This window comes from Seriola dumerili, unplaced genomic scaffold (assembly GCF_002260705.1).
Source record: "Seriola dumerili isolate Sdu_G_001 unplaced genomic scaffold, Sdu_1.0 BDQW01001299.1, whole genome shotgun sequence".
NCBI classification, from domain to species: Eukaryota; Metazoa; Chordata; class Actinopteri; order Carangiformes; family Carangidae; genus Seriola; species Seriola dumerili.
In genome coordinates this window covers 735,789-752,451 of record NW_019175554.1, presented here as the reverse complement: position 1 = coordinate 752,451, position 16,663 = coordinate 735,789, and the positions used below count along the sequence as shown (strand labels likewise).

General features: G+C 41.0%; 1 protein-coding gene across 2 annotated transcripts in view; it reads left to right on the top strand.

Moving 5' to 3' along the window:
- pcdh17 (protocadherin 17) overlaps nucleotides 1-9,651 on the top strand; it is a 57,100-nt gene extending 47,449 nt beyond the window's left edge. For both annotated transcript variants that reach the window (XM_022767841.1, XM_022767840.1), the window contains exon 5: nucleotides 5,427-9,651. In XM_022767841.1, the coding sequence (XP_022623562.1) occupies nucleotides 5,427-6,124 (698 nt within the window). In that variant the 3' untranslated portion in view covers nucleotides 6,125-9,651. The remainder of the gene's footprint in view (nucleotides 1-5,426) is intronic.
- Nucleotides 9,652-16,663: the final 7,012 nt, after the last annotated feature.

The following is a 16,663-nucleotide window of genomic DNA, read 5'->3' as shown; positions in this document are numbered from 1 at the left end:
GTTGTCCACTGGGTTTAACTGTATTACGTTTTTTTTTCCTTGAACATTTTTTTCTGACCTCTTTGGGTTATTGGAGTTTTTTAATATCAACCTCATTCCATCTTGACATTTTACAGTGGACACTGGGTTGTGAATCATATCAAGCAAAGGTGTGATGCTGGATATTGTCTGCGGTGGGTGGTGGTGTATGTACGTATAGGTATGTACCACCACCCTCGATGCTTTGCTGTGTATTTTCTCCTGCGTCTGCACTTGCATGTTGCTCCTCGAGGAGTATTAGAAAAGCGTAGGTTGAGAAATGAGATACAAATAATAGTTTAGTCTACACAACAATGGCTCGGTGCTCTACATCCCCAAGACTGGAGCATGCAACTAACAGAAAGCTCAGAGAACAAAAGAAAAACATTATTCTTAAAATGATTAAAAACAGTAGAAAATAGTTCATTGTCCTCATGTTATTGTGTCCTTGTGTCACGATTTGTCACTATTAAAGTTGTTCTTTTTCCATTTGGTCTATGTTTATTGGTTAAAAGTATTAGGTTACAGGTATAAACGAACTTGTATATACATGCATACAGAAACATACGTGTACATATGCACTTTCAGTGCACGACACGAAGTACACGATATTGTTCTCTGATGTTTTGTCCTTGTCTCACTCTGTTTTTAAATCATCAGACAGTCATTACACACCATGTTTCCGATGTTCTACTCTGTTTTTAAATAGAATTCATCATTGAAATTATTCATTCAAAATATCCATAATTTATTCTGCAAGAATTGCCTCTAAAAATGTCCCAGTCACTTTAAAGAGATACATGTAGGGACTGGTTTTTACAATTTAGATAAGCTTACCTCATTGGCTTAGAAAGTAATTTACAAATCCTTCATTCATCTACAGTGGGATCCAAAAGTCTGAGACCACCATCCCGTTCAAGTAAATGGGAAAAGTGTGTTTTTGGACCCCGATGTATCTTTTCACTTTCACTGACCTGACTCACCCCGGGTGCTGTTAGGGGGCACGGCAGTGTACGATGTTGATGACCAACATAGTGCACCAGGATCACTTACAACTTCTCTTCCCCTTTGCAGTGTTGCTGAATTCTTTCTGAGATGGCAAATGTGCTTTGACACTGAGTGTCCTTTTGCTATTGCTCAAAAGATTTCTTAGAGCAGCTTTGATTTGCTTTATATCTGTTTCAAGTGCTCTTAGCAGTAAAGATAACTGGCAGCTACATAGCTGTCCCATCTAGCTCATTGTTACCCAGTCATGCTATTCTGCCCTAAAGCAAGGCAATTAACCCTGCCAGAGGTATAAGATAGCTCTGGATGCTCACTGTTAAAAAAGCATCCACAAGTACAAAAGAGTGTGTGGAGTTAATTAAACCTTTGGTGGAAATAGATGTGTAATCAACATTTCATTTCAATCAGACGGGTTTGCAGAGATACAAACATTAACTGTGTCTGTAACCAGATCTACATCCACAGCGCTGTGTGAGTGCTGGAGAATGGTCTGGATGCACCCATTATCATTCTGCTATTGGGTAAACAAAAAAAAATGCAGCGACAGTTCCGCTGCACAATAGTTTCGGTGGGGGGGGTGGGGGGGCAGGGGCGATGGGGGCTTGTTTTGGTAGAACATTTGCTCGTAGGAAGTCGGGCACTGTCAGTAAAATGGCCATTTCTCCGCAAACGACACCACAAAAAACAGTTAAAGACATACAGGGTGTCAACTGTGTGATCGCATGGTCAGAATCTTCATGTAGGGTCGCTAACTCAGAGGTTATTGTTTCCCATAGTGAAGGGGATTTTGAAAAGGGTAACGGGCAGGTTCATACCCACGGCCTACATCCGCTGAGTCAGACTACAGGTTCAGCGAGACTTGTGACTGAAGCTGAGCCTGTCCTCCTCTTTTCACTCTGATGTCTACGATGTTTCGGTCCTGCTCAATAATCTAAAGCTCTTGCTGCATATCATTGTTTCATTCCCTGCCTTTTCTATTTGGTCCCATTTGGTTCAGTGCCATCGTGGTTATAAGACGTACTGTCCTTTTCAAGGCGCGTATGTAAGATTAGATTTAAGGAGGAATTTTTCTTTAGCTATACAATATCAGTGCCTGAGATTGCAAACTTGATAGAAAGGTGAACACTCGAAGATAAAAAATGCTGTGTCCCTGTTGTAAACACAGATTGATATCTTAAGGTACAAGCTATCTCGAGGTTTTGATTTTCCTACAAGTACTTACAACATACTGCAACATAAAAGCAATGATGTTGCAAAAATGAAAGAAAAAAAAATCCCATGGTATATTGAGGCATTTACTTACGTCATATATAAAAAACAAAAAAACATAAAAGTGATTTGACAGCATATAGTTAGCATGGTAATTTGGTAATGTGATTCATTTCCTTATTGATTTACTATATATTCACAAATAATGAATAAAGTGTGTTTCATCATTGCACCATATCAAGTCATTGACTGAGAGATGAATCAAAATGTGACGAATGGTTAATAGTTGGTTGTTAGTGTATCCATCAGTGTAATTTATCTTGGACCATACACACCGCAGAGGAGAGAGACTGGAGAGGAAGCGACTGAGCATGGCCGCTGGTAGCCAAATCATCACAGGCAAATGTGTCCTTGGTGGAGGTTTCTGTTGCCCATCCCAGAGAGCTGGTGGAGCCATGCTGGAGAGGGAGACAGAGAGAGAGAGAGAGAGAGAGATATGAATGTCACCCTTGCTCTCATATGTCATATTGTTAGCCATAGATATTAAGAGAATGCCTCAAGGTTGAACGTGCAGCTGAGACATGAATAATCTATCATAGGTTTCCTCCAACTAAATAGAGGGAAATATGTCTGCATGGATTATTTATGCTTTAATATGCATGCGGTGAATGGACAATCACCTCTGAGAGCATGAAGACATTGTCGGGGGCCAAGTTAATTGTGTGTGTCTGGAGCGCATGCTAAGGCTGGCTGTATGAGAGGCCGTGGTTGTCTAGCTGTTAAGCTTGGTTACATGTAGAGTTTTATATTTTGTGGCTTGGTGATGGATTACAGTAATAGCGTGTTCTGGTTGGAAAGTGTATTCAGGTTTGTATTATTTATGTACAAGCTCTCGACCAGATCATCGATCTTAGTGCTTTGACATGTTGATTAGTTGTTTCGTGTCGGATGCATTCGCTCGCTACCCACACCATTTAAATGTAGACCATCTGAAAACCGGACCGGCTCCCGCTTCCCAGCTCGCCTTATTTTCCCCCTCCGGGTGACTGCCTTGACGCGGAAAAATGCCAGACTCAAGTTTGCCAGCGCTGTTTGGCTTCTTCAAACATTTTAAGCTCATCTCTGCAGCTTAGGAGGACACTCTCTCAGGAGTCTCGGCTGCTGACCTGCAGCACGGCAGAGACAGCCTAGCCAAGTGCACTCAAGCACATCCACTCTGCCCGCTCATTCGCATCAACGAAAGATTGTATTAGTCCCAAGTTTGCGGTCTTTAAAGCAGCACTCTGGCCGTGCTGTAAAGGTCCACGCATCACATAATGGAAATGATGGGGTGGCTTTACAGCTCCTAACAGTAATGTTGTTGTCTTCTCACATTTGGTTGAGAATGATAGTGGAAAGTACAGCTCTTAGCAGCCTCATTCTAACTCCTGTAAATGTTGCCTTTGAAACAAGAGAATATTTTCAAACCCTGTGTTAACATGTTTCTCAAAATTACCACCTTCTGACTTTGATTTGAGAATTCAGACCACAGGGGGCTTGTCGGAGCAAGATAAATTACACTGATTTAAAAATGTGTTTTTCATCCCATGCTCAATATACGGAGAATGAAGATTCATCATGAGGAATAAAGGTTTAAACCATTAACATTCAGAAGGGGAGGTGGAAAGTAACAATCTGTTTTCTGTTAATTATAAAAGTATGGATTTGACTGCTCAATTCAAATATTGCCATATGCCACTTGTGCAACTGACACTTTCACTGGGCTATTCAAACATCAATAATGCAGAAATTAAGCTCCTATGAATAGACTTGCCTAATTCCTCTTAACAAAGAAAGCTGCCCCAGTTCTGTTGCTGTTTGTTGTCTTGTATTTTAGCAAATGTACTATAGGAAATAAGAAGTGTGATGTTCATCTGCAGCGTTTGGCAGAGATGCATCCATCGCATATCACCAATATGCAAATTAGCCTTAGCTGCTGCATTTGTTTAGAAGCCTGTGCAAGTGACCTTTGGATTTTATCAGGGAGCAGTGTTAGATTCTGGTGCTATTTCATTCTTGGGTTTGTCTAACCTGTACTTTGGGAAGTTTACACTTCTTTGATTGATGGAGGATTGTGAAGGCAGCATATTGAGATGTGTCATGCAGCCTGCGCAAATTGTCTGTTTCAGTCCTTTTTAACAAGTAAAAAAGTGACTCATGATACGCAATCAGTGTTTTTAAGTCCATTCTTCAGAGTTTGTTGTTAATGACCATTTACCGTGTATTGCACTGTCAATTGTGGGGAACTATCAAGTTCTTTTGTGTTGTCTTTACTGTTAGGATTGTGTTTGTCTACTCTTGGTTTCATCCCACGCGGCCAATGGAAAAATTCCATTTGTGGGACAACAGATGCTGTTTTTTTTTTTTTTTTTTTTTTTTTTTTTTTTTTTCGTTTTTCACTTCACGCCCAAGAGGAGAGAAAAAAAATGTGCTCCTCTTTTTTATTTTATTATTATTTTTTTAAACCAAGTTCTGGATCCATTTGACACAGGCATGAGCACTCCCATAATCAGCCAGAGTGTGCATCCTTCTGAATAGAGATGAAAGAGGGGAACACACACACTCACACTTATACACACATGCGTGCACACACAACAACAAGGAGCCCGCAAATAAACAGGCACAAACACACAGGGAAGAAGCACAAGCCATTTGGCACAGCCTCTCTGTCTAGGGAGGGCTTCAAAGCCCACTGACATGAATTTATGATAACGGCACTATGCCTTTGCCAAACCTCAACTGTTGTTGTTTTTCTCTCGCTCCCTCTCCATCCCTTCTGTATGCTCTGCCATCCCCTTGATCAGAGCTTTGGAAAATGCTAGCAGGTGTCCCCCAGTCCCTTGGAAAGGTGTGTATGTGTATGTGTGTGTGTGTGTGTGTGTGTGTGTGTGTGTGTGCGTGCGTGCATGCATGCACATGTATTTTTATGTGCTTGGAATGGGACATCCTAAGCTGGCTCTTACGTTTTTTTACATCATTTCAGTTGGCTCTACTTCCCTAACTTTTGGCCCCAACTCTTTGTACAGTTCATTTTCATAATAGTACTATGATTCTGTTATCCTCTCACTGTGTGCTTTTACTCTGTTCTATGCACACTACTGACATACATATCACTTTCTTCTCCATCTGTCCCCTCCCTTTCTTTCTGTCTGCAGATGAGGATTGTGTGAATTGTACAGAGGAGTGCCGAGTACTCGGCCATTCTGACCGCTGCTGGATGCCCCAGTTCCCTGCTGGAGGAAACCAGGCAGAGGGCATTGACTACCGCAACAATATGTTTGTGCCAGCGGGGATGGAGACTGTGCCCGAGACAGAGACCTACGAGACTGTCAACCCCAATGGCAAGAAGACATTCTGTACATTTGGTAAAGAGAGGCGTGACCACACCATTCTGGTCGCCAACGTGAAGCCCTACTTGAAGGCGAAACGTGCCCTCAGCCCACTGCTCCAAGAGGTACCCTCAGCCTCTAGCAGTCCCACCAAGGGCTGCTCCACCACATCTCCGTGCTCCTCAATCAAAAGTCCAGCCGATGGAGCCGAAGGCAAACCTCCTCCTGCCACCTGCTCTGGCCACTACGGGCCTCCCGATGGTCAGTACCTGTCCCCAACCAAACAAAGCAGAGACCAGGGGGTCTACCCACCCTTGCCTCCCTCAGACCCAGTGGCCAAGGTGCTCGCCGAGGCTCGCTCCAGGATCAGCCAAGAGGCAACAGGTGAAATGGAGTGTGTCCTGGAGCAGGTGGAGCCCGATGCGAGCCGTGACGGAATGGATGCTGACCAGGTGGTGAGAGACATCGACAAACTATTGCAGGACTGCAGAGGAAGTGAGGCCACTGGCACACTCAGGAAGTGACACAAAGGACTGCAACAAAAAGAAGTAGGGAGGTAGAGAGCGGAATAGGATGCTATTCCAAAAACTCTCATACCAAAACTGTCACCAAAACAAAACAAAGTTGAATGGCTCTCATGATAGGAGCTCTTTTCACTGTATTTGTTGTTGAAAAGTACCGACATTGGACGGATGATGGGAACATTTATTATGTCATTTGGCACCAGTTTCGGTGCTAAGATCCCTACCAACAAAAAAGAACTGTGTAACAAACATCTGAATTCTGCAGAATTTATAAACTCCTTTTGTTTTGGATTCTTAAACAAATTGCAGAGGCTTATGCCTCTAGCACCTCGCAAGCTATTATCTAAGTGCCCACCAGCTCATAAGTGTGTTGTTCATGGTCTCTCGTGAAATCCTACATATCTTAAGTGTGTGTAGATGGATTTCTGTTACGTGTGATGGCCATAGAAACTGAATGAAAAAGGACTATTTATGGTCAGACATGACAATCGATGCGGAAACAGAAACAAATTCTAATCTATTTGGGACAGTGAAAGACCAAAATACACAAAACAACCTTATCTTTTCTGACTTTAATATAGGTGTTTGACGTGTGATGGATCCTGTATCTGAACATGAAGAGATTGGTTAATCAGGGGTATGTTCACAGGGGTTGATTCCGGACTTGGGGGTTGGAGGGGCTTAAATGCTCCGCTGAAGGAGAATTATTGAACAGTGTAACCATGTTTCACCTGTCATATGTAGCCACATGTGTAAGTTGTGTCTCTCTCACACCTCTATTTAAATGTTCATGTTGCTGACCGGTGTAGCTGCACGCACCAATTTTAAACACGTGCACTACACTTTTACGCATACACATGCTGACACGCTCACATGCACTGATGCCCCCACACACACGCAAACACACACATACACACTAATGCTTATACACAACTGGCCATCTGTGTAATTGTCTTACATGTACATCATCAGCTTTCAGTCCCTTGTGTACAGTGATTTATCATGTGTGTGACTACGCCTTAAGGCAATCACAAGTTGTATAAAAAGGGACATTTTTCCTCAACTGTGAAAAGATGATATCTATATGATTATATAGATGACTATATGTATGAATCCATGTATAGTGTCCAAATATTAACAAAATATTTATACATTTTATAAGAAAAAAAGAAGAAATGAGGAATCTCAGCAAAAAGTGTCCTGGAGTTAAGGTGAAGAGCAGGGTATTAACTCAATAGGACACTGCCATTGTTTCGAAGACAAATATCCAAAAATATAAATAAACAAGAAAATGTCCCTTCACATTATCACTATACATAATATCATTATATGTGTAAATGTATCCAATTTAGATGTGTTTACATCAAAAAATTGACATATTTTTATTGATTTTACTGCAATTTCTGTGCATTTGAGCCAAATTGTTATGTGTACAAAAGCTATATTGTGTATTTTATTAAATTAATATATAGTTGTGTTGCAATATACATGGGCTTATATTGTATTTGGCAAAAGTTGCCTTAGTAGCTGTCGAACTCTGTGAGTTTGCTTTAGTTTGGGTTTTTCTTGGTCTTTTTTTCCTCTCTATTCTGCATCTTTGCAGGCTGGCTTCAGTGCTTTTGAGATGTCGCCTCTTTTTACCCTGAGATCCAGCTGGATCACATATAATAACTGTTGAAAGCTTAATGAGCCAGCTGATCTAGAATACAATTCAAACCAACGACAAAAAGCAACAACCACACGATAACAGTTTGAATATTTTTACTGAGCAGATTTTTACAGGGCAGCTATTTTCTTTAACAATAACTAGTATGCGTATTTTGTGTTCATTATGTTTTTACTTTCTTTCCAAAAAAGAAACCTGCCATATGGAACGTAGAGTGGTTTCCTTGGTGATCATAAAACTGCCTTACTGTCTCTGCGGAGAGCTTGTTGTATCTGTGGAGCTTGTGACTGCTTATAAAGCCCTGGTCCACCAGAATGTGCATTTTCTATAAAGGACCAAAAGAGGTTCTTTCTCAGCAGTCTGTGTTGTTTATGTATGTACTCCTTCTCGATACGTGTTAGTATTCTCATACTTTGCGGGAAAACTTGACATCTGAAATTCTATCTGAAGTTACTTTGGATTTGATGTGTTAGCTGTTTAGGTAGACGGTTTGTATAACCAAGTGTCTTCACATTCAGGCTTTCTTAAAAAAAAAAAGAAAAAAAGAAAATGATAGACATTTATTTTTGAAAATTTTGGCACATTTCGGCCACTCTCTGAAATAATAACGGGAGGTGCTTTTTCTAATACTCTCTGACGGTGAGATACGCAGAACAGTAGGCTGTTAGACTAGGTGTGTTTTGGAAAATGTGACCACAATCACCAAATCTATGTAAGATGCAGCCATGAGAGGGAACAGTGACTTACATTCATTTATGGCTCCTTGTGTATTTACTGTATAAAGTGGATCTGAGCTGAGTTGGAATCTTGACAGCTGACACAACATATTCTATTCTGCAGACATGTCGCATCTGAGTGTTTGGGCATTTCTGTTCTTGCGTTTTCTTAATTGAGGCACATGCTTAGACGTTCTCCTGTCATTCTGTCATTGTGTGGTATCTCTTACCTACCTGCCATCTTTTTTTATATCACTTCATTTGCTTACTTTTCTTGCTCTTCAGCTGTTTGCTTTCTCGCCTCTGAGGAGCAAAGTAACTGTTGCCTTTTCTCTGCTCTTTCGTCTGTAAAGAATTTGGTTTCAGTTTACCCTTGCTCTTTTCCTGGGAGATGGCAGAGGCTGTTTTTAGAGAGAGCTTGGAGGATTTGACGGAGGAGAGAAATATTTATGGTTATTTTTAAATGAGATTTTTTTTGTTTTTTTTTTTGTTATCTCTCTCAAATATCTGGATAAATCAAGCAAGCCTGACATTCACATCACACAAAAAGTACAAACAGTTAAAATGTGCCGTTCAAAGTGTGCGCCGCAACTGTGATCCTGACAAAAAATAAATGCTGATACATGTGCACGCAAGCACGCACACAGATACACGCGCAAAACACCCGGGCACTTCAGCAACACACTGCCTTTTATTTAAATACATTGCCTCTTAAAGGTGAAGTAAAGGCTGAAAGAGAGGGCGAAACACTACCCAGACAAATGTGACACTTTCACACTTGTCTTCATGGTTTATTTTCTTTTTATCTCATTGTGCTCAGTCTTCATGCTGGATCAAGCATTCTCTACACCGTGCGTGTGTTTGCATGTGCTTGATTCGCTTTCATGCCCCTCATTGTTCGACAAAACAATTCCTCTCTTCTTATCTAATTTCTCTTACATGTGTGCAATAGATTCAATTCCAACTGACATTAAAGCTCTATTGCTGTGGTCTCTCTTTCATTCAGCCATTAATTAAAACAAAGTGTAGAGGTCACCCCAGGATTCTGTTTTTCACTCAGAATCTGGCTGCCGCCAACAGTCACTGTCGCAGTTCAGGCACATTTTAAGTGCTGTCCCCTCTAATGGTCTTCCACTGGCCCAGCCACTGTCTGCACACTCACAAACTGTGGGCAGGAGATGAGCTGGGTCCGGTGGATGGAAGGTGTTCTTTAAAGCCATGCCCCCCCTCCCCCCCCTCCCCTCCCTCTCAGGCTATTTGCGGTGTAATAGCGCAGAGGCTGCTGCTGCTGAAGTCAACACATAGTTGGAGATTGAGCATAATGTAAGGCCTCTCATTATTGTCTAATTAAACAGTGTTGGCATCATACACTGTTGGCAGTGCATTACTCAAATCTAGAGTGGGTTATTTTTGCCCACTTGAGACTGTTGGTTTTACCAAGTGATTAGGACAGGGCCTTGATGAATGTGGCGGACCGCCTCTGGTCTCTGATTCACACTGATGCAGGTGCACACCGACTCAAGACAGCCACTGCTTCACACACACACACACACACACGCACGCATACATATACATACGCATTGAGACAACATGCCATTTTGGTTAGTTAAAACAAGCACCCAATGTTTGTCAGTGTCGTCCCCTCACCCCCTCAAGCCCACACCGATAGCATAGGGCTCCACGCTGCAATGGGCAACTGGTGAAAAAGACCAGGGACATTCATTTGTATGGATTATTTCAACTGCTATTGTCTAAAGGCTGTGTTCATTGTGATCTATCTGAAAAAAAAAAAGATGAAAAGATCAAATAAAAAAAAACAACAATTACTAATAATGTTTGCTCTTGTCCTTGTGTGAATTGGTTGAGGAATAGCTAGTCATGGATTTGATTTTATTTCTTATATCCCGAGAGATAACCTTGCACACCCGATATTTTTGTTCTCTCAAGCATCTGCACGGCCAATTTTGCCTTGTCAAATAGGATTGCATTGTTTACTTTCCTCTTGCCAGTTTACTTGGGAAAAGATAGAAATGGGCTTTTTCCATTGCCCTCCTTGGTGTTAAATGCACATATGCAAGCACCTCGAATTCAAGAACGCACGCACACATACACACACACACACACACACTGACTTCAGATTTTTCGCTTTGGGCAAAGGATTCTTCATTCATCACATTAGTTCACATTTTCACCACACAAAAGATTACTGCTCATGCTGTGGGTTTTTCTTTTTTCTCTAATGGCTCAGAGGCAAATAAATTGGTGCTTGAAATTATGTATACTAATTTTTCTCAGATAAGATGTTGCACTCCACCCTTCAGCTAGATTCGCATTCAGAGGCCAATTTGAAGTCTCTTCAACTCTGGCCTGTGGTTAGAGAGATATACTGTATGCTTCTCATTTGCTCAGTCAGATCTGGTTTGTTTAATTCCTAATTTATGGTTATTAGGTGGTAGATGCTCAGAGTGGAACATACACTGACAGAGGAAGATGTGACCTCCCTCGCATTGTTTGGTTCCCTAAAAAGAATAGTACCCAAACTTTAAAGAGCTGACTGGTACTTAAACTATTAGTGCTTTAAAATGGGTTTTTAATGTCCTTTTACAGTGTTTTCCGATACAAAATGACAGACCATGGAAACTAATGATACGCCATTACATTTATCTCAGGAAAATATTCCATCATCACTGTTTAATTGTAGACGTACATATGGCTGTGTGCCTTCGTGACTCCACGCATCAATCAGCGTACTGCTGTCTAAGGATTAAAGTTAGTGGTTTCCCAGACTGCAGTCTCCCTAAATGCTCAATCAGGGCTATCACATCCTAACTGCACAATGTCTTCCTATAATCCAGCACTGGATATTTTCTCTGTGCTGAAGAGATTAAACTTTAGAAAACTTTTAAATAAATTAAATGATATAAACTAAACTAATTGTTTGTAGTTCATTAAGATGGATCTCAAGATCCATCTTAATACACCTGGATTTTAAAAATGAACTTGGATGGTAATATTAGCACTTCATGTGAACACAAATTCTATGCCAAAAAGAACTCATTCAAACACATCAAGATAAATTATTGGTGGAATTATTCATTATTTGAAGAGGAATAGATCAAATTAATTTTCATTTTGACCACAGAGGGAGTGTTTTACCCCGTACTGGATTTGCAGACTATTGGTATGCACCAAGGCTTTTTTTTCTGTTTGTATCTAACTAGTCGCCTCAAGGCAGATATTAATTAAAAAGATAGCAGAGTTACTCTCTTCAAAACACCATTTCTAGAACTGCCGTGGCTACATGCAGCGGTTTCTCTGTTGGCCCAGTGGTAAGAGTTTTCTTACAATGTACCTTCAAGCAAATAACAGCCTGTCCTCTTGTACGTGTCAATCACATTCAATTATAGTCTCGCTCAATGTGTGTGTGTGTGTGTGTGTGTGTGTGTGTGTGTGTGTGTGTGTGTGTGTGTGTGTGTGTGTGTGTGTGTGTGTGTGTGTGTGTGTGTGTGTGTGTGTGTGTGTGTGGACTATTAATTGTATGGGAGACTGCGTGGCAGGTAAAGAGCAGCTACGAATAAATAAGTAAACAAACCTGAGCTAAAACCACAACTTGAGCATAATGAAAACCTGACAACATATTACGACGACGTGGATCAGTCCGCAACACATGCGTGCATTAGAAACAAACATGAAACTTAATATGTGTTTGTTAGATTACTGCATAGAGTAAGAAAATTCGCAAACGAAGTTGAAGATAGGAAAATCAGAACAAGATTTAATCAAGTAGCCAACTGTTCTATATTGAGTTCGCTAAAAAGGCAAATGGAGAGGAGATCTTTTCAACACGGAGGAGAGGAGGTATTCATCATATTCTATTGTTAAAGGACAAGAGTCCTCCTTTCATTTGTGGTAGTGTTCGAGTAGGAAGAACAAATTGAAATACGTGCGTGTGTGTGTGTGTGTGTTTGTGTGGTTGCATAAAACAGACACGAGAGACTCTGGCGGTGGAAATTTGAATGTATGTCTCACATCAGGGACAGTCAGTCACGTGTGACGACTTTGATTTGATGCCACTGACAAGAAAAGCCACAAAAACACAGAGGGTATCTATGGCCACGGTACCTGAGTGGGTGTTTTAAGAGAATCACTTCTCAGCAAACAGAAGAAGAAGTGATTTCACACGCGGCAATCATTGCAAACAGCATCACATGCCTAAGTAACAATATATGGTACAATGAATGCGCCACGGTGATAATGAGTTTTTTTTTTGTGGCGCTTGATGTAAATGTGTACTCAGACTCTGTTGTAATTCTTCCTTCAGCCTGTGTCAGCTAGACTGCATGGTTTTTGAGGACACGTGTCACACAGTGTCAGCAGCTGATGCCATTCTTACAGTATGTGATATAAACAACATCTTGTGACGCTTACTTGCTATCAGACAATGGTAAATGCTGAGAATATCACCTCAGTTGGGCATCTCTCCCCATCATCTCATCTCAGTGTTTAATTAAAAATCTGTAAATATTATTCTGCCCCTCCCCCAGGTTAATATGACAGACCTGAAGAAAATGACAGTTTTTTTTTAATTATTATTATCTTATTTTTAACAAAAATAGAGCTAGTGTGAATGAAAACACAAAGGGAGCAATTAACATATGTTTATTACATTCACCCATTCAGGAAACTTGGGAATTTGACTGTATGCACCCGGCACCTCTTTCACATTCAGGCCCCTCCCTCCCAGTCACCTCCAAGAGAAGCAGTGTGTTAAGTGTTCAAGTGTTTCTCACCCCAAGCAGAATAGAAAGCAGCAAAATAATGGTTCCAGACAGCCTCTGTGAAAGGGCCAGCTACCATCAGTGAGGGAAAATGCTAGATGAAAAGGTCAATAAGCAACACGGGAAACTTAATATGAAGTAGACATATGAATTCCATCACATGGATTAGTGCCCCTGGCAAAGTGCAGGACTGACTGACACTGCTGAATCAATTCATAAATATCCAATGTCTGGCGTGTAAGACACTGAAGAGCTAAGAGGACCTTTCATTAAATGTCACTTGGACTTTTAACCAGTTTTATTCACCTATTTTGTCTCCTGTTAATTGTAAAATTGTTCACTTTTGGTGTTTCTGGTCAAATTGGATACAGTCTCTGAGGTTCTTGAAATGTAGTGCTTTGTCAGGGTTTCTTCCTTAGATGTACCAGGGGGATGATAGCAGTCACATATAACGCATATGTTAGTAAAAAAAATGCATATGTTGATTAAATATTAAAGCAAAGACCACGTTGAACGTCGATATTATTGCTTTTAATTTGTAAATTTGTGGGTGTGATGGAAATATATTTATTTATTTAGTGTTAACAAGTATAAAATGCTTGGATCAGTCAATTTTGAGAGGCAGTACTCAAGTGATTTCATTGTTAGACTTTGTTAAGCTGCCACTGAGGCCATCACAGAGAGGATGTACTGGATGAAAGAGAAGACAGATGCCTAAATGGCTGTGCGATAACAACAGGATGTGATTTGGACAGAATGTCAGAGGGGAACAGGAAGGTCAATATTCCAGTAACAGAATATGACCTTGGGGACAAACGTCTTACTATTGAAGCTGCTCTCCTTTGGCAGAGCTGCACCATTGATCCCTTGCTCTAATATCAATTAGCTATGCCGTCATTAACTGAGTTTTACCACAATGTCATTTTGACAGTGTTCTTTGGGATATTTCCTGAGCTACTGCAGTTTTGTATAATTTTTATTTATACATAATTTGAAAAGTGCAATATTTGTGAAATCAAGGCTAAACGCAGAGTTAGAAATCTTTGCATAATATAATCTCCTATTAAAATTCTTCTAGGGGAAGAGTCATTATCCAGTGTAAGGTCGGTGCAACCCAATAAACAGAACATGTACAGTGTGGAGTTCCATTTCACATATATGAGTACGCATGAAGAAATGTGAAAACACACACACACACACACACAGACAGACTTGCACCCCCCTCACCCCTTCACCAATTACTTTTTGCTGCATGATAAATCTCATGATAGGGAAAATAAATTAGTGTGGCAGATAATTAAATTTACCTTAATAGCTTGCGCACTTTATCTGCCATATTGACTCTCTTTGTTAAAATAAGAACATAAATGACATTTCCAAGCAATTATGTGATTCAGTGCCGGGAGTTCTGTCTGTTTGATGTTTCTCATCATCAGCACTCAGACTGTCCTCAGTCCTTAGAGTGGTTGTGTCCAACATGGTGGAAAAATACATATCACAAACATAAGCAGAGATCCCTAGATTATCTAACAAATTATCTACTTTGCTACTTTGAAAAACAACAAGCATATGCTGTACAGTCTCAGTAAACTATAATATTTTTGTCACTGTCCAAATATAAAACCCATGTATTTTCAAATTTGGTTAATTTAGAATCTTTCAGAAAAACTTTACCACTGGGCATTTCTTCTATTCTCCGAGATCTTATGCTACATAAACCTTTTAAAACTTAGCTCACAGAAGCTCTAGGTATTGAAGAGGAGGTTTCAACAGGACAGAACCATCGTGTTTAAGGTGAAAGTTGACATTTTCTGTTGTTGTTATTGTTGTTGTTAACTGTGGTGAAGTTATGCCGGCTCACCAGCGTGTTTTTGCATGGAGATGCTTCCACCAGGATAATACTTCACTTTGATGGCTGAAGACGTAGACTTTGACCTTGAGAGTCAATTGGGCACAGCGAAAATCTGTGAGACATTTGTCTGCTGGCATCTTTTCAAAGACTCAGTCTTGGCCGAACTACAGGCTTTTGTATGGTATACTATGTACAACAACGGAAGCTGGCAACTTTTAGTCGGATCAAAGCCTTGTGCCTCTGCCTTCCTCCCTTTGTTTTCAAAGTTTATGTATCTCCAGTATGAACACAGGGACGTCGGCCCCTCTCTGAACTCAGAGGCACGGCTGGCAAAGGCAATTAAAGCCTCTGACAGCATGCCTGCATATGATTAGACCATCCTTTAGAGCTTTGAACCCCCACCCCCACCCCTAACTATTCCCCAAACTTATACATCGAAACAGTAGCGAAAAATGAATGCGCGGTCCGCATCAATGAGGAGTGAGGAATGGAACGATCAAATAGGAATCAGCAAGGGAAAAACAAACAAAGAGTTGCTAAATAAGCTGAGCGACAGACAGAGGCCTTTTCCTCGGCTAATGGCTAGTGCAAATAGAATGGGCCTTGAGGGATTTAAAGGCTGCGGCTGACAGTTAAAGCAGTCTAAAGCTGATCCACAACAAAGTGAGAATGTGATGCATCCGCACAGCACCAACCTAGACAGGATAAGAGGGTGTAAATAACAGGCAGTCCCCAGAGATGTGTGCCACATAACACAAAGACTCCCTGGTTTGGGTGTTTGATTTGTTTGAATGCTATCTGACATTTACTTAACCAGCTGCAGGGAAATTATCTTTAAGGATTCTCATTTTGGCTCAACAATGCCTCTGTCGGTCTTTCTCCATTTGGGGGGCCAGCACACAAATCTGTACTACATATATTAAATTAGAATGAGCAGCACATATATTTTGCTTGTGTTGTGTATGGGATAGTAATGCAACTTTATAGAAGGAGGTGGCGTTACACTGATGCGCTGCTACAAGATGAGCATTTGGATTCAGAGTGAAATCATGCTAGCCTGAGGTTATCCAGGAAAAAACAGCGTTCCATTTCCATTTATGTCTCTTTCTGTTCTTATCTGATCCAACATCCCTGCCATCACATCTCCGTTACCTTAATGGAAAACATAAGAGATGCCTTTCTAATGTTTCCCCGTCAGTTATACTGCTCTTTTTCTGCCTCCCTTTGTCTCCCTCTTCCTCCAGACCACCCAGAGTATCACAGCGAGTGACGTGAGTGTGTGTGTGTGTGTGTGTGTGTGTGTGTGTGTGTGTGTGTGTGTGTGTGTGTGTGTGTGTGTGTGTGTGTGTGTGTGTGTGAGTGAGTGAGTGAGTGAGTGTGTGCGTGTTGTGCATCTGGGCTAGTGTTACAGCTCAGATCACAGCCCAGTGAACATCTGAACACACTGTTTTCAAGTGTCAGTTGAGTGGCAGAAGGACAGTGACAGTGCTGCCTCAGATCTGCTGTTCATGTGACACAATGTGCCTG